At 43.0% G+C, this 17,589-nt stretch overlaps 1 protein-coding gene, 3 non-coding genes and 1 pseudogene across 4 annotated transcripts; all 5 read right to left on the minus strand.

Moving 5' to 3' along the window:
* Positions 1-5,951: 5,951 nt before the first annotated feature.
* eif4a2 (eukaryotic translation initiation factor 4A2) lies at positions 5,952-15,615 on the minus strand. Its single transcript, XM_020466909.2, has 11 exons — positions 15,487-15,615; positions 14,531-14,591; positions 14,059-14,191; positions 13,729-13,868; positions 13,147-13,315; positions 12,902-13,011; positions 7,854-7,997; positions 7,383-7,520; positions 7,168-7,257; positions 6,795-6,874; positions 5,952-6,701 (listed from the first exon to the last, which is right to left on the minus strand). The coding sequence occupies exons 1-11, from the start codon at positions 15,534-15,536 to the stop codon at positions 6,557-6,559; spliced, it is 1,260 nt and encodes a 419-aa protein (XP_020322498.1). The 5' UTR covers positions 15,537-15,615; the 3' UTR covers positions 5,952-6,556.
* LOC116358714 (small nucleolar RNA SNORD2) lies at positions 13,386-13,456 on the minus strand. Its single transcript, XR_004206478.1, has one exon. It is a non-coding gene; the product is annotated as a small nucleolar RNA SNORD2 (small nucleolar RNA).
* On the minus strand, positions 13,932-14,001 carry LOC116358715 (small nucleolar RNA SNORD2). Its single transcript, XR_004206479.1, has one exon. It is a non-coding gene; the product is annotated as a small nucleolar RNA SNORD2 (small nucleolar RNA).
* Positions 14,289-14,359, minus strand: LOC116358713 (small nucleolar RNA SNORD2). The gene has a single exon (XR_004206477.1). It is a non-coding gene; the product is annotated as a small nucleolar RNA SNORD2 (small nucleolar RNA).
* On the minus strand, positions 14,726-14,788 carry LOC116358717 (uncharacterized; annotated as a pseudogene).
* Positions 15,616-17,589: the final 1,974 nt, after the last annotated feature.

A 17,589-nucleotide genomic window follows, 5' to 3' on the forward strand; every position in this document is an offset into this window, starting at 1 on the left:
CATAAGTCATGGCAAAAGGAGTAGAAGTGCAGGAAATTGGCTTTAAAACGGCAAAAATGTCTCTCTGCCCCGTAGCAAAGTTAGTAGAATTGCATGACATTTGAAATAAAATAGCCAAAATAGCCAAAGTTTTTCTCCACCCCAAAATGTATAGAACTGCAGAAGAGTTATCTCTGCCGTCAAGAGGGGGGGCCACTAAAGAAGAATGACCCGCATGGTGGGGCCACAACCAAATCTTGGTTAGGCTAGAGCCAGCCCTGTATAGACTAATTTCGTAACTAATTCACCTGGGAGAAAACAGAACAGCGCCAATCCCCTTTCATGGGGTTTTCACTCCTCCATAGCACCGCACGTTGAGCAGCGGAGAGTGGGCGGGGGAGTGGGTGAGATGAGAGTGACACACAAGCCTCATCACACAGCTCTGGGTTGTGTTCTGGTGGACATTCTGTCTGATGGCTGTTGACATAATTTCACTTTTGTTTCAGGCAGTGGGAGTTTTTCGAGGATGTCAAATCAAATCTATTGGTCGCGTACAGTTTGGCAGATCTTATTGCAGGTGCAGCGAAATGCTTATGTTTATACCTCCAACAGTGCAGCAATATATAGCAATACAATAACCATACATACACAAACCAAAAGTTTTAAAAAGAACAACAAATTAAGACGTATCAGAACAAGCAATATCAGAGTCCAGAATATAAATAAATATACACAGAGTATACCAAGCATTAGGACCACCTTCCTAATATATATATGCCCTCAGAATAGCCTCAATTTGTTGGGGCTTGGGCTCTACAAAGTGTTGAAAGCATTCCACAGGGATGCTGGCCCATGTTGATTCCAATGCTTCCCACAGCTGTGTCAAGTTGGCTGGATGTCCTTTGGGTGGTGGACCAATTCTTGATACACATGGGAAACTGATGAGCGTGAAAAACCCAGAAGCTTTGCAGTTCTTGACACAAACCAATGCGCCTGGCACTTACTACCATACCCTGTTCAAAGGCACTTAAATATTTTGTCTTGCCCATTCAGCCTCTCGATGGCAAACATTACACGTTTCAATTGTCTCTGTTAACCTGTCTCCTCCCCTTCATCTACACTGATTGACATCAATAAGGGATCATAGCTTTCACCTGGACTCACCTGATCAGTCTATGTCATGGAAAGAGCAGGTGTTCTTAATGTTTTGTACACTCAATGTATATGTACTGTATGTGAATGGTGTGTGTATAGAAAAGGTGTGTACATCAGTAGTTATATAGGATGAGCCATGACTAGAATATAGTATATACACATAAAGTGGGTAAAACAGCATGTAAACATTATTAACGTGAGCAATGTTCAATGACTTTAAGTACATAGGGCAGCAGTCTCTAAGGCTCAGGGCAGGGTACCGGGCATAGGCCGGCTAGTGATGACTGTTCAACAGTCAGAGGGGCTGGAGACAGAAGCTGTTTATCAGTCTCTCGGTCTCAGCTTTGATGCATCTGTACTGTCTCCGCCTTCTAGATGGAAACAGGGTGGCTCGGAGATTGAGGTCCTTGATGATCCTATTGGCCTTCCTTTGACACCGGGTGCTGTCAATGTCCTGGAGGGCAGGCAGTGTGCCCCCGATGGTGCGTTTGGCTAACCACCCTCTGGGGATCCCTGCGGTTGCAGGAGATGCAGTTGCCATACCAGGCAGTGATACAGCCCGACAGAATACTCTCAATGGTGCATCTGTATAAGTTCGTGAGAGTCTTAGGGGCCAAGCCAAATTTCTTCAGCCTGCTGAGGTTGAAGAGGAGCTGTTGCGTGACGGGACAATTTCAGGTCCTCAGTGACAGTAGCATTTCTGATATGTGGCTTGAGTAAGATAAGTGGTTGAATTGTACAAAAAAATAATAATAATAATTTAACCCTTATGTACACTATATTTACAAAAGTATTTGCACACCCCTTCAAATTATTGGATTCGGCTATTTCAGCCACAGCCGTTGTGTATGAAAATCGATCACACAGCCATGCAATCTCCAGAAACAAACATTGGCAGGAGAATGGCCTTACTGAAGAGCTCAGTGACTTCCAAAGTGGCACAGTCATAGGATTCCGCCTTTCCAACAAGTCAGTTTGTCCTTTCTGCCCTGCTAGAGCTGCCCCTAACTGAACGGGACCGCAGAGTGCGTGTGCTTGTACTTGTGCAGACGTTGCTTCCAGAGGCCGTTTGGAACTCTGTAGTGAGTGTTGCAACCGAGGACAGGCGATTTTTACGCACCGCACAGCACTTGGCAGTCCGGTTCTGTGAGCTTGTGTGACCTACCACTTCGGGGCTGAGCCGTTGTTGCTCCAAGATGTTGTCAATTCACAATCACAGCACCTAAAGTTGACAGGGCCGTTCCAGCAGGGCAGACATTTGAGAAACTGACTTGTTGGAAAGGTGGCTCGTTGAAGGTCACTGAGCTCTTCAGTACGGGATTTTCTACTGCCAATGTTTGTCTAAAAAGATTGCATGGCGCTCGATTTTATACACCTGTCAGAAATGACTGTGACTGAAAAAGCCAAATCCACCAATTTGAAGGGGTGTCCACATACTTTTGTATATATAGTGTATATCCCTCGCATCCATTTTCTCTTGAGCCTTTTTACTTTTGTGTGTTTTCTATGCCTGATGGCCCACCACTCGTGCTGAAAGAGGTGCGTAGGGATATCTTTGAGATTAGCCACTCTCCAAACAGTGGGCCTGTTTCCAAGGCAACACCAGAGAAAATAATTCACTCAAATGGTTCAAAGAGGAGCCCAAAACAGGCTCCAACAACCTAACTCCAACAATTCATAGCCACTATACTGGACATTTAGCTTTAACATTCATCTTGCCCTTGGGTTGCTATTATAACGTCCTGTTCAGAATGACAAAACTACCCAAACATAATCCTTTTAGTTGGTTGTCGCTTTAAGATTGTGGCTTTACAATAATCAACATTGTATTTCCATGTTTCTTTCCAGTCCTCCAGTCCTTTGGAAGACTGGCTTCTCTGCAAGGAAAACCGGGCCAAGCAGGATCAGACACTCTGAAGTCATCTAAATATCCAATATGAGTTAATAGATTTTTCTCCTCCCTCCCGAAGCGACCCTGCCAGCATAATTGCATTGACTTCTGTGAACGTGGGAGTCAAAGAACAGAGTTAATGTGCTAAAAATAAATGCACATATCATAGCCAATTACGCATTCACTGAGCTGCTCAGTGCCCCTGAGGCAGACTATAATTATAACTAACCTGCCTGCCTCAGACCTATACACATGCACAGAGATATGGATAATTGATTTGTATGATGTGTTAGTTTGTCAATGTCCATCTATTTCGTATGATATGTTATGAATTGCAAGACGTGTATGTTACAAATTCCAATTGGTTGTGGCTAACGTGAGCTAAATTGATTTGATTAGTAACAATTGATAATTTATTTGTATGATGTGTTAGTTTGTCAATGTCCATCTAATTCGTACAATATGTTACTAATTTGCAAGACGTGTATGTTACAAATTCCAATTGGTTGTGGCTAACGTCAGCTAGACAAGGGGTTAAGGTTTGGATTTAGGTTCAATTTCAGCTAAAAGGATTAAGGTTAGCTGACATGCCAAGTAGTTTCAAAGTTGCTAAATAGCTCAAATTGTCAGTGATGACATTCGAACATGCAACTTTTGGATTGCTAGATGTTCATGTTATATGCCCGATCAACCACCCTCTTGTTTTTGCCTTAATTAACCTTCTGTCTCATATAACCATATCAAACGTAACATATCATACTAACTCGACTGTCCTGAATTCAAGTATGTCCCAGATTTGAGACCAATCTGAGTATATCCATAATCTCTGAGTAAACAGTCCATGTAGGCCATTTCTGTGTTGTGACATACAGATGTGTCTATGCTCCCATATGTAATGTTTACTAAAGCATGGCACCTGTAAGTCTACAAGTACTCAATAGTTATCCGTTGACTACTAATCGCTTAGTCAAATCATAAGAGAAACCATTTGTTCACCAAGATACAATTTTGGAAATCATTAGCAGGAAAATACACTAGCAGCCTTCTGCAACAATATCCTAATACTCAGTGAGCATAGAGATCTACTGGTTGTCCTTGGTGTAATAGGGACACACCAAAAGGTTCTCCACAATATATGCTGGCTTTGATCCACTAGGTGGCAACATTGAGCTGAGAAAGGCCTCAGTTCTGTATGGCACAGCAGAAGATGCTGAACTGACATGAACATGAAACTAAGGGTGTTTTTACATATAGTCCTCTTTAAAATAACTGATATCAGTCCTCTTTAAAGTGGGGTCAAAAAGAACCAAAATAACTCAGTTCTCTTTGTATTCACACTGCCCTTGCTTTTGAATGAGTCGGCAACTCTTTTGCCAGTTCACTTCACCCATTTTGTGGACCGAATCCTTTAGAAAGGAATCAAGATCTTTTACCAAAATGCACTCTGGGTTTTTACAAAGTGCAAGACTTAGACATTCAGAATGTGTTATCGGACAGCTAGAGACACTTTGGAAGCGAATAGATTGCGATTAAATTGAAATATGCTAACAGAATAGGAATAAACTACATTCCGTAATTATATTGCGCTACTGCGCATTTAAGAGGGAGAATAGATTTATGTTGTGATGTCACCAAATGTCATCTTCCCACACTCAATAAACAGCTTCAGAAGCTCTTAACTTTTAAATTGAAAACAAAGAATCTGAACTAAAAACCTGTGTCCTTGACAATCGCTAATCAATATCCCCCCCCAAAAAAAGGCACAACCGTCAAAATCTTCTCTTTTGTGGCACCAATGAGAGGTTGTCAGGGGAAATGGTGTTGCATTAGTCTAGTGTGTGGTGTGGGAATCATGACAAGCAAACCTGGGGAGCTGTGTTCACATTGCGCCCCCCCCCCCAAAGAAATCCCTATGATTTAAGAGAATCGATTTCAGACTGCATGGTGTCACTTTGGTTTGCTTCAGGAGCTCTTTTGAGTCTGACGTCATTTGGAGTGTTCAGTGTACAAAAAAAAATGTAAGCGAACAGTTCACAAAAACTGTCTGAAAGGGACCAAGTGTGAAAACACCCTAAGAAGTCATGTTCCCATTGGACAAGATAACGTAAACTACACCAGGGGTCTTCAAACGCTTACAATACGAGGTCCAGAGCCGGCTGTTCTGTTCTTCCTGAATTAATTGCACCCACCTGGTGTCCCAGGTCTAAATTAGTCCCTGTTCAGAGGGGAACAGTGAAAGTGGAACTGGTGTTGAGGTGAGTTAGAGTACTAAACCATGGTTGTGGTTTATCTAAACCTTCATAGTATCACCACGACGACCAGCAACACAGCTCATCTCTCAATCACCCACGTGGGTATAACCAATGAGGAGATGGCACGTGGGTATCTGCTTCTATGAAACAAGGAGATGGGAGAGGCAGGACTTGCAGCACAATCTGCACCAAAAATAGAAAGGACTTCTATTTTAGCCCATTACAACGCAGACGCTTGTTGACGCCCGCGAGCAGTGCGGGTGCAATTACTGAATAACAGATTTCTACATTTATTTTTGCAGGTGTAGTCAGGGTATTATAGGCGCTCACTGGCCAAGCACACGCACTGTCGTGGATGCAAGGTCCGATCACTTGACACCAATCTAATGAAACAAGCAGGGAGCAAGCACTTGACCCTCAACCACATGTCAGAAAATGCACCCCCCCCAAAAAAAAACCTTACTCAAGCCTCCCTCCCTGATTGTAGCCCTGAAATAGAACACCTGATTAGATCTAAACAAGGGCTGGATATCAGTTGACAAGATAAAAATCAGGTGTGCTAGTAGCACCGGTATAGATAAATGCATGAAACTGCTTGAGGTCCCCAGGGAGAGGTTTGAAAAGTAGGTAATTCACCAACTATTTAAACATGTAATAAATTACAATGCATGCTATCATTTAGTACAGCAAGTTCGGTTTTATTAATACATTCATAGTTTCAGGGAAAATAGCTACACGCTCTAAACGTTGTGTTCTGGAAAAACTAAGAGGTAAACTGCATGTGAGCAAAATATGGTAAAACCAAGGACTTAGACAAAGTGATAAAATAGAGTACACTTAAATTGACACATTGCATAAAATAAAGGGTTAAATCTAAAACAAATAGTGCAGAATTGCAATTACACAGAACATTTGTTAGCGTAACATAATTGGCAGACTTATTAATACAGCACTTATACCGTTTTGTCCACAAGAAGATCACTAAACGGTCAAGCACATCTACTACACAAACTTTTGTTGAACACCGAAATAAACTGATGACAACCATAATATTACCTGTCGCTAAGGCTTTCGTAGCTCTGACCAACAAACTCTTTAAAAAGGTTCGAATCTACAACTGTCCACCAGAGACCGTCGACGTCGCCTTATCCTCCAAAATATTCGAAGTCTGATTCAGGCATAGCATTGAGAGAAGTTTACCTCGAACAATAACGTAAGCACAATGCAAGTGTACGACCGCTAGCACCGCGCAAAAAATTTAAATCCTCAAACCACTGGTTCAAATCAGGTCAGCCACGTTCAAAGGCATCTCATCAACAGTCGTATTGTAAAACGTCTCGATATCCCGAAGGATACGCTTGTCCTCTTCAGTCACAAAGTTAATAGCCACGCCTTTTCGGCCAAAACGGCCACCGCGACCAATTCTGTAGAAATGAGGGGGAACACAATATCAGGTCCAGGAGCAAACTTGGCAACTACATTAAAGACTCAAGTCATACCACAAGGCATCTACATACCGGTGAATATAATTTTCTCGGTTTGTAGGAAGGTCATAGTTTATGACAAGGGAAACCTGCTGCACATCAATTCCTCGAGCCTGGAATAGCAACACAAAACACTAGTTAGAAAGAAGCAAAGTTGAGGCACCGACATGAATATCAAAAGCACAATTGATTTTAAAATGTAGTCTGACATTAAGTAACAGATTCCTACAGCGAGAGAAACCCGTGGTGGAGAACAGACCTTTCATCTCCCAAAAGATATTAGCTCAAAGCCATAACAGGGCCATCGCAGAGGAAAAATCCTTTGGGGTTGCATTTTGGGATAACGCAACATGTACCCATGTTAAAAATCATCTAATGACAGAGCAGAGTGATATTCTAGCCTCACCAGTAAGTCAGTAGTGATGAGCACTCTGCTGGAGCCAGACCGGAACTCCCTCATGATCACATCCCTTTCCTTCTGATCCATGTCTCCATGCTAAAAAAAAAAGAAACCCATTTAAAACATGTTAATTCAACCTGAACTTTACAATACAACTGTCCAACATGAAGGCATTTTGATCTCCATTATAATTCTCATAGCAATGTGTCTGGTGATCTTACAAGAGCAGAGACAGTGAAGTCCCTTGCGTGCATCTTCTCTGTCAGCCAATCAACCTTCCTCCTGGTGTTGAGGAAGATGACTGCCTGAGTGATTGTCAGAGTCTCGTACAGGTCACACAGCGTGTCTAACTTCCACTCCTGGAAGAAACAGGAAGGGTACAGGTCATTTTACTGAGCGGGCCTGGCTAGCCTTTACAAATTATTTCTAAATGGATCATTAGATTGTAAGCACAGAACCTTGAGACACAAGACAGTAAACGTCTCGCCCTAGTCTCATTGGCGACGCTGCCTTAACTTCTCTTCCTTTGGTGTACCCATGCTCACAAGGGTCAAGCCCAGAGGCTTCACCCCCAACAATCTTAGCGGGGTGTTTTAAAAGAAGGGAAATGCTATATACTTGGTTGGACTACAGGAACTCAATATTTGCAACTGAATAAATGTGGAGCCATGGCGTTGGTGAGCACAACCCACCTCGCGCTCTACATTGATGTAGAACTGCTTGATACCCTCCAGGGTAAGCTCCTCCTTCTTCACCAGGATGCGAATGGGCTCTCGCATGAACTTCTTGGTCACCTCCAGGACATCCGCAGGCATGGTAGCAGAGAGGAGGACCACCTGTGGAGATACCGGAGAAAACACTTGTAACAAGGTGAACTGGAGACATGCACGTGGCCGATTCATTGTCGCACTGGGCCTCGAGACAGACGTTAACGAATATTAAGAACGAGGTTAGACCACGACGCATTTCCAGCACAGCGCATAGTGCTCTCCCTCCACGCAATACTCTGCTGGCATTATGGCAGAAACCAGGCTAACCAGTCACCCCACTTCCACAGTGACTAGGGAAAACAATCCCATATGATTGCCGTGCGAATATAAGGTCACAGGTTCAGCTTCTATGCTCTTCAGCAAAGGCAAAACAGTGGTGTATACTTGCACAACATTTTACTGAGTTACTGTACAAAAATAAATGTTAAAAATGCAACATGTAAAGTGTTGGTCCCATGTTTGAGCTGAAGACCACAGAAAATGTCCAAACCAAAAATGGTGTATAAAATTGTTTACATCCCTTTTAGTCAGCATTTCTTATTTGCCAAGATAATGTAGCACTGACCCATGTAGCTGATTAAACAGCATGATCATTACAGATGCACCTTGTGCTGGGGACACAATGCCACAGGTTGAGGGTGTGTGTAATTGGCATGCAAACTGCAGGAACGTTCACCAGAGCTGTTGTCTGAGATTTTAATGTTAATCTATCATAAGCCACCTCGAACAGTTTGAGAATTTGTTAGTACAGCCAAAACGGCCTCACAACCACATGCCACGTGTAACCGCGCCAGCCCAGATCCTCCACATCCAGCTTAGTCACCTGCGGGACTGTCTGAGACCAGCCACCCGGACAACTGATGAAAAGAGGATTATCTGTCTGTAATAAGAGCACGGGCAAGGCTAATAAGCGGATGGGCCTATGGCTGCGCCCCTGCCCAGTCGTGAAATTCATAGATGACTGCCTAATGAAATTGACCAATTTCCTTATGAACTAACATGAACAATACGCAACAATGTTAGTTCATAAGGAAATTGGTCAACTGAAATTAGTCCTCCATCTATGGACTTCACAATACTGGGAATACAGATACGCATCTGTTGGTGACAGATACCAAGTTAAGGGCGAGGATATATATATATATTTTTTTTTTTTAAAGTCAGTATCTATCTGGTGACCACAATTTGCCTCATGCAAAATAAAAATTAAAATTGTTAAAACCCACCAATTATAAAAGTTAGGGGTGGATCAGAAAACCAGCCTGTACCTGGTGTAACCACCATTTGCCTCGTACAGCGCAACACATCTTCGCATAGAGTTGATCAGGCTGGTGATTATCACCTGTGGAATGTTTTCCACGCCTCTTAAATGGCTGTGGGAAGTTTTTTTATTTCACCTTTATTTAACCAGGTAGGCTAGTTGAGAACAAGTTCTCATTTACAACTGCGACCTGGCCAAGATAAAGCATAGCAGTGTGAACAGACAACAGAGTAACATGGAGTAAACAATTAACAAGTCAATAACACAGTAGGAAAAAAAAAGTCTATACATTGTGTGCAAAAGGCATGAGGAGGTAGGCGAATAATTACAATTTTGCAGATTAACACTGGAGTGATAAATGATCAGATGGTCATGTACAGGTAGAGATACTGGTGTGCAAAAGAGCAGAAAAGTAAATAAATAAACAGTATGGGGATGAGGTAGGTAAATTGGGTGGGCTATTTACCAATAGACTATGTACAGCTGCAGCGATCGGTTAGCTGCTCAGATAGCTGATGTTTGAAGTTGGTGAGGGAGAAGTCTACAACTTCAGCGATTTTTTTCAATTCGTTCCAGTCACAGGCAGCAGAGAACTGGAACGAAAGGCGGCCAAATGAGGTGTTGGCTTTAGGGATGATCAGTGAGATACACCTGCTGGAGCGCGTGCTACGGGTGAGTGTTGCCGTCGTGACCAGTGAACTGAGATAAGGCGGAGCTTTACCTAGCATGGACTTGTAGATGACCTTGAGCCAGTGGGTCTGGCGACGAATATGTAGCGAGGGCGGGCCGGCTAGAGCATACAGGTCGCAGTGGTGAGTGGTATAAGGTGCTTTAGTAACAAAACGGATGGGACTGTGATAAACTGCATCTAGTTTGCTGAGTAGAGTATTGGAAGCTATTTTGTAGATGACATCGCCGAAGTCGAGGATCGGTAGGATAGTCAGCTTTACTAGGGTAAGTTTGGCGGCGTGAGTGAAGGAGGCTTTGTTGCGGAATAGAAAGCTGACTCTAGATTGGAGATGTTTGATATGAGTCTGGAAGGAGAATTTACAGTCTAGCCAGACACCTAGGTACATAGATGTCCACATATTCTAGGTCGGAACCATCCAGGGTGGTGATGCTAGTCGGGCGTACGGGTGCAGGCAGCGAACGGTTGAAAAGCATGCATTTGGTTTTACTAGCGTTTAAGAGCAGTTGGAGGAGTGTTGTATGGAATTGAAGCTCGTTTAGAGGTTAGATAGCACAGTGTCCAAGGAAGGGCCGGAAGTATACAGAATGGTGTCGTCTGCGTAGAGGTGGATCATGGAATTGCCCGCAGCAAGAGCAACATCATTGAAATATACAGAGAAAAGAGTCGGCCCGAGAATTGAACACTGTGGCACCCCCATAGAGACTGCCAGAGGACCGGACAACATGTCCTCCGATTTGACACACTGAACTCTTGTCTGCAAAGTAGTTGGTGAACCAGGCAAGGCAGTCATTGGAAAAACCGAGGCTACTGAGTCTGCCGATTAGAATATGTTGATTGACAGAGTCGAAAGCCTTGGCCAGGTCGATGAAGACAGCTGCACAGTACTGTCTTTTATCAATGGCGGTTATGATATCATTTAGTACCTTGAGCGTGGCTGAGGTGCACCCGTGACCGGCTCGGAAACCAGATTGCACAGCGGAGAAGGTACGGTGGGATTCAAGATGGTCAGTGATCTGTTTGTTGACTTGGCTTTCGAAGACCTTAGATAGGCAGGGCAGGATGGATATAGGTCTGTAACAGTTTGGGTGTCCAGGTGTCTCCCCCTTTGAAGAGGGTGATGACTGCGGCAGCTTTCAAATCCTTGGGGATCTCAGACGATATGAAAGAGAGGTTGAACAGGCTGGTAATAGGGGTTGCGACAATGGCGGGGGATAGTTTCAGAAATAGAGGGTCCAGATTGTCAAGCCCAGCTGATTTGTACGGGTCCAGATTTTGCAGTTGCTGGATAACATCGATCCAGAGCATCCCTAATATTATCGATGGGTGACATGTCTGGTTAGTATGCAGGCCATGGAACTGGGAAATGTTCAGCTTCCAGGAATTATGTACAGATCCTTCAAGCATGGGGCCGTGCATTATGCTGAAACATGAGGTTATGGCAGCGGATTAAATGGCACGACAATGGGCCTCAGGATCTCGTCACTTTCTCTGCATTCAAATTGCCATTGATAAAACGCTGTGTTTATAGCTTATTCCTGCCCATACCATAACCCTACCTCCACCATGGGCCACGCATCACAACGTTAACTTCAGCAAACAACTTTGAAGTCAGTTACGACGACAAACTGCAGTTAGGTCAAGACCCTACTGAGGACGACCATGCAGATGAGCTTCCCTGAGACTGTTCGAGTAGAAATTCATTCACCTGCGGTATCATCTAAACAGTCAGAAAGAGATTGAAATAGACATTCTATTTTTGCTCTTTTATAGCGACAACTACAGAAAAGTCAATCAAGTGCACAAGGCTACATGTGTGCAAAAATAACATTCACTGAATAAAAACATAATCCCCCTTCCCACACGTGTTACTGTCAAGTTCAACACAACAAAAGCAATATCTCTGGGCTACACTGCACGTCATTACATTTTCCACAGGCAAAGTGTACATGGGTTCTACAATGTGCCAGCAAGAGCCCCTTTGTTGGCACAGCCCTTTTTATCCACTGTATTGAAAAAGTGAACAAGCGAGAAAGAGGGGGAAGTGTGGTGTTCCCTTCACCTCTATAGTGGCATCCAACTTAAGCCAGGCCCAGCTACACTTGATCCCTGAATCCACTTGTCTGACAACTACCGCCTCATTTGACCCAATTCTTCACCCTGAAAATTAACCACATACCGTAGAAGACATTAGTTCATAGATAAACCAACATTTCAGATTGCCAGGGTCCAGTAAGCAACTAACTTGTGGATTTTCAACGAGTCGTATGCCACTTAATACTATAGCGAATTGTTTGTTACTAACGTTAGCATGCGTTAGCAAGCCAGCTAATTTTCACATCATAAACTAAATTATTTGATCAGCTAAGTTGCTCAACATTTCTCTGGCTAGCTAATGGAGAATTCAATCCAGCTAGCAAGATACTTAATGCTAACAATTCTTGTTCCGCCACACTTGCTCCCTTACCTAAAAATGTCCAAATAACGCCAGTGTTTTTCGGTTACAGCTCATGAAGTACGCACCATCACCTTCCCACCCCTGTGGTCAGGCTTCTCACCTACCTCTTCGTAATCATTCAGGGGTCGCGCTGCTCTAACGGGCAAACTGCCTTTCCACTCGCCGCCGTCTTTCCAGAGCGCACGCTGATGCTGTAACTAGCAAGTTGGTTGTCTCTTCAGTCACGTGCTGGATTCGGTTACGTGAACAATTGGCAGAGAATTTTTTCATCCGATCTACACAGGTTACCCGTTTTGGATTCAAAATGATACATTTCGCTGAAAGTTTGCATCCCTGTTAAGCAACTTCTTAATATGCAGCACCTGTCAGGTGGATGGATCAGCTTGGCAAAGGAGAAATGCTCACTAACAGGGATGTAAACAAATTTGTGCACCACATTTGAAACATAAGCTTTTAGTAAGGTCATTTTCTGGGATCTTTCATTTCAGCTCACGAAACCAACACTTTACATGTATGTGTGTATGTATACATGTTCCGTGTGTATATAAAGAAAAGAGACCTACTTGAATGTTTGTGCTCAGTTTCTGAAAGATCTCATAGATCTGATCCTTAAAACCACGACTCAGCATCTCATCAGCTTCGTCCAGGACAAACATCTTGATGCATTTTGGAGCTATAATATAGTAGACAAGACTGCAATTTAACACATGCATTGTTATCAACAAGCTAGGAAGGCCTCTAAAGATTACCAATGGACGAGAGAAATGAGTTGGTCAGATGGCAGATACTTACACTGATGAGTACTTACACAGGTATCTCCTGTTAAGCATGTCAAACACCCGGCCTGGAGTCCCAACCACTATGTGGGGGGCCTCGGCCGTCAGCTTCTGCATCTCATTGCGGACGTTGGTGCCCCCAATGCAGGCGTGGCAGGCAGCCCCCATGTAGTCTCCCAGAGCCAGAATCACCTTCTGGATCTGAAACGAGTCAAAATGTTTAATGGTGATTTAAGCTTGACAATGCATTAGATTGACTTGAGGGTTTCTCGAGTGATCAGTCTAAAAAGTAGTCACCATTATCAGGTCTGTCCCGAAAGATGAAATGCCATCATTTCACTCAACCCCCGTTACAGAAGGGAGCTGAAACCCCCCCCCCCCCCCCCCCCCATAACAAGTGGTGTGCAAGGAGTCAGGTCAACTTTCAGAGCAATGCAGCCATGGACAGAGACTACACCGATCCTAAGAGATCCGTCACCTCCTTTAGTCCAATTTGTTGATTTTGCATGAAGGAAGGAAGTGGGGAAAATATAAATACCTTTTTGTTTGAGACTTAATATGCCGCCTTGGTCTGATACACACTTAAGTTTATCCTGACCTCAGGTACAGCATACCTGCTGAGCCAGCTCCCTGGTGGGGGCCAGTACCAAAGCCTGGGTCTCTTTCTGCTCCATGTCCAGCTGCTGCAAAATAGAGATGGCAAACGTGGCAGTCTTGCCAGTGCCTGACTGGGCTTGGGCAATGACATCGTAGCCTGGGTGGGGTTGGGAGCAGAAGGGTTTCATGATCAGAATGCAAATTAAGACCTCATTCACTTGAGTGATCAGTAAGACTAAAAAGTAGTTCTCCACTGCAGTCCCGAACGATGGTATGTCATCATTTCAATGAATTAGAGGATGTTTAACTTTCATTTATTGGTATAAACAAACCATTGATTTACATACCTTTGATACAAGGAATGATTGCCCTCTGTTGAATGGCCGATGGCTTCTCAAAACCATACGCATAAATACCCCTAAGGAGTGTCTCCTTCAGGGCCATGTCATCAAAGTTGTCTGTAATCTCATTCCAGTTGCTCTGCACAATGACATTAGTATTTAGTTTACAGTGTACAAATTATAAAGACGACAGAAGTAGTTGATTACAGTGAGTCAACTGCAGGTCTATGCAGGTTGAGTGATCAGTATAAAAAGTAGTCACCATCATCAGGTCTGTCCCGAAAGATGAAATGCCATCATTTCACTCAACTCTTGTTACAGAAGGGAACTGAAATCCTCTTTAACAAGTGGTGTGCAAGGAGTCGGGTAAACTTTCAGACCAACGCAGTCATGGACAGATTACACCAATAATCTGAGATCCAGCATTTATTTTAACCAGAGTAATTTGGATTTAGCAAGGAGTGAGTTTAAAACGTACCTCGATGACACCATCAGGCTCCATCCCCTCTGGCCCTGCGTCATGCTCACGATCTCTTGAGCTAAAGGTGAAAAATAAGGGGCAGTCAGACAAACGGAGCAACCAAAACATTCAGATTAACCTCAATATGGTTATTGGGAGAGGGTTGGTGAATAAATGACAGGAAAATCCACATCAGCCAAGTTTAACATGAAAGTGTGATGAGTAAAATACAAAGTTGAAATTCCAGGCGAAAGATGGTATGCCATCATCCCACACTACATCAGAAGAATCTAAATTACATTCAGCTAGTGTTGCTTATGGAGTAAGACCTGTGGTGTCCCAACGTCACCGACTTGGTTATTTTGTCTCGCACGTGTCAACATCCCGATGGGGCAGAAGTTACATAACATTAGCTAACTAATCTTCGTTGGGGCTGATAAGCCTATGAAATTCAATAAGATCAAACAGTTTCTCCCCTTCTATTCCTGCCGCCTATTCAGTCAGTGCGTTGCAATGTTTGCAGTGCTGACTAGCTAACGTCAGCCAACTACCTAGATAATTTAGCCAAACTAACTGGAGTCAAAGCCATAAATTGATTACTCTAGTCTGGCTGAAACTAAAGTCAACCTAGGTTGGAACAAGGCCGTTGACACCATCTGACGTTGTCTAGCTGGTGTTAGTGGTAAGCATCACATTCACTGACTGTAGGCATGTCAAAATTGTGTCTAGATAATCAAAATTGTATATTTTCCTGCATGTTCTTTGCATCAACTAACCATGAGGCGGACGTGAACTACCATCTTGACAGAACACTAACGTGGCTAGCTAACGTTAACTAACATTTAGCTAGTAAGCTAATGCCAATGGGGTCCGGCGTTGTAAACCACCTAGCTAGCTAGTTTCCTACGAATAGCTACAAGATGAATGGAAAATGCATGTCATTTTAAGGTGACACCAAGAAACAAGGCTTTTACCTGTTGTAATCAGGAGAATCGCTAGACATGATCAGTTCAAACTTCAACATGCGACTGGAAAAGATCTACAGCGAGGAGGACAAGCGATTTTATATGGCCGGACTATTTTCACTGCTATGTAAAGAGTCAATCTGGTCATTTTTCGGGACAGACAAGACATTCTCCACACAAAGACAATATTTTTAGTACACTAATATTTGTGTTTTATGTGTTAATACTGTGACGCTGCGTTCTACAACGCGAAAACAACAAAATAGGTAGACTATATTTTATAGCGGAAGGATATTGCAGCACAAGTTGCATGTGTTTGGGTTACTACGGCGTTCTCATCATGTCAAAATTTATGGCATGCTAAATTCTATGGGGAATTTACTCAAAATGGTGCATACACCTTTGCCAATACAACATATCAACTTCATGAAATCATTTCTAACCTCAGTCTCCTCTGTTCCTCATTTCTCATGTATAGTACCGCACTGTTTTACCACTCATACATTTGGAATGTTTTGGATTATTTTCTAACTAGCTTTATAACCTTCCCAGCCCAGGCCCATGAAAAAAAATGTATACATGTTTTTGTTGTTGTGTAAAGTAAAGCATTCAATTCAATGAATTCCCGCCCAGAAATGTATGTCATTATCAATCTCACAACTAAAACCCCAACTACAAAGTCTTGCATTTGATAGCTAAATACAGTATTTCACTTGTGTAAAACCTGCAGGTGGCAAACCCAGCTAACAATGTTCACCTGTTTGAGTGTCAATTTTTTCCATTAGTTAGGGGAACATTCTATCTATGTTAGCAAAAACCTGAAAAATAAAAAATAAAAAATATATATATATATATATATATATATGTGTTTTGGTCTTAGGAGAACATTCCCTTAATTAATGTCTAGCAGAACATGGTGGCAATGTTCTCCGAAAATACAACAAATGTTCTAGATGGGTTTTATGGGGTGTTTTAATAAGAGCATTCATGTGTACCATTTTCTGAGGGTTAGGAGAATATTCCATCAACGTTCCATCAAACATACACGGAACATGGTTGCCATGTTCTTAGAATATACACTGAACAAAAATATGAACGCAAAATGCAACAATTTCAAAGATTCTACTGAGTTATAGTTTATATATGGAAATCAGTTCATTTAAATAAATACATTAGGACCTAATCTATGGCTGCTCGATGTGTGATGTGTCTGGTGAGTATGCAGGCCATGGAAGAACTGGGACATTTTCAGCTTCCAGGAATTGTGTACAGATCCTTGCGACATGGGGCTGTGCATTATCATGCTGAAACATAAGGGGATGACGGCAGATGAATGGCAAGACAATGGGCCTCAGGATCTCGTCATGGTATCTCTGTGCATTCAAATTATGTTCGTTGTCCGTAGATAATGCCTGCCCATACCATAACCCCACTGCCACCATGGGGCAGTCTGTTCACAATGTTGACATCAGCAAACCGCTTGCCCACACAACACCATACACATGGTCTGCGGTTGTGAGGCCGGCTGGACATGCTGCCAAATCCTCTAAAACATCTCTGAAGGCGGCTTTAAGGTACAAAAAAATAACATTGAATTCTCTGGCAACAGCTCTGGTGGACATTCGAGGAGTCAGCATGACAATTGCACGCTCCCTCAAAACTTGAGACAAATGTGACATTGTGTTGCGTGACAAAACTGCACTTTTTAAAACAATATTATTCTTATTTTTTATTTAACCTTCATTTAACTAGGCAAGTCAGTTAAGAACAAATTCTTATTTACAATCACGGCCTACCCTGGCCAAACCTGGGCGACGCTGGGCCAATTGTGCGCCGCCCTATGGGACACCCAATCACGGCCAGATGTGATACAGCCTGGATTCAAACCAAGGACTGTAGTGACACCTCTTGCACTGAGATGCAGTGCCTTAGACCGCTGCGCCACTCGGGCGCCCATTATAGAGTGGCCTTTTATTGTTGCCAGCACAAAGTGCACCTGTGTAATGATCATGCTGTTTAATCAGCTTCTTGATACACCTGTCAGGTGGATGGATTATCTTGGCAAAGGTGAAATGCTCACTAACAGGGATATAAAATGTAATATAAATATGT

The sequence above is a fragment of the Oncorhynchus kisutch genome, linkage group LG30, assembly GCF_002021735.2.
Source record: "Oncorhynchus kisutch isolate 150728-3 linkage group LG30, Okis_V2, whole genome shotgun sequence".
Lineage (NCBI taxonomy): Eukaryota > Metazoa > Chordata > Actinopteri > Salmoniformes > Salmonidae > Oncorhynchus > Oncorhynchus kisutch.

Coding starts and splice junctions, on each gene's coding strand:
- eif4a2 (XM_020466909.2), bottom strand. CDS start 15,536: ATGTTGAAGTTTGAACTGATCATGTCTAGCGATTCTCCTGATTACAAC. Junction 13,869..14,058: donor AATCATTCCTTGTATCAAAG/GTATGTAAATCA, acceptor AACCCCACCCAG/GCTACGATGTCATTGCCCAA. Junction 6,702..6,794: donor CGAGAAAATTATATTCACCG/GTATGTAGATGC, acceptor TCATTTCTACAG/AATTGGTCGCGGTGGCCGTT.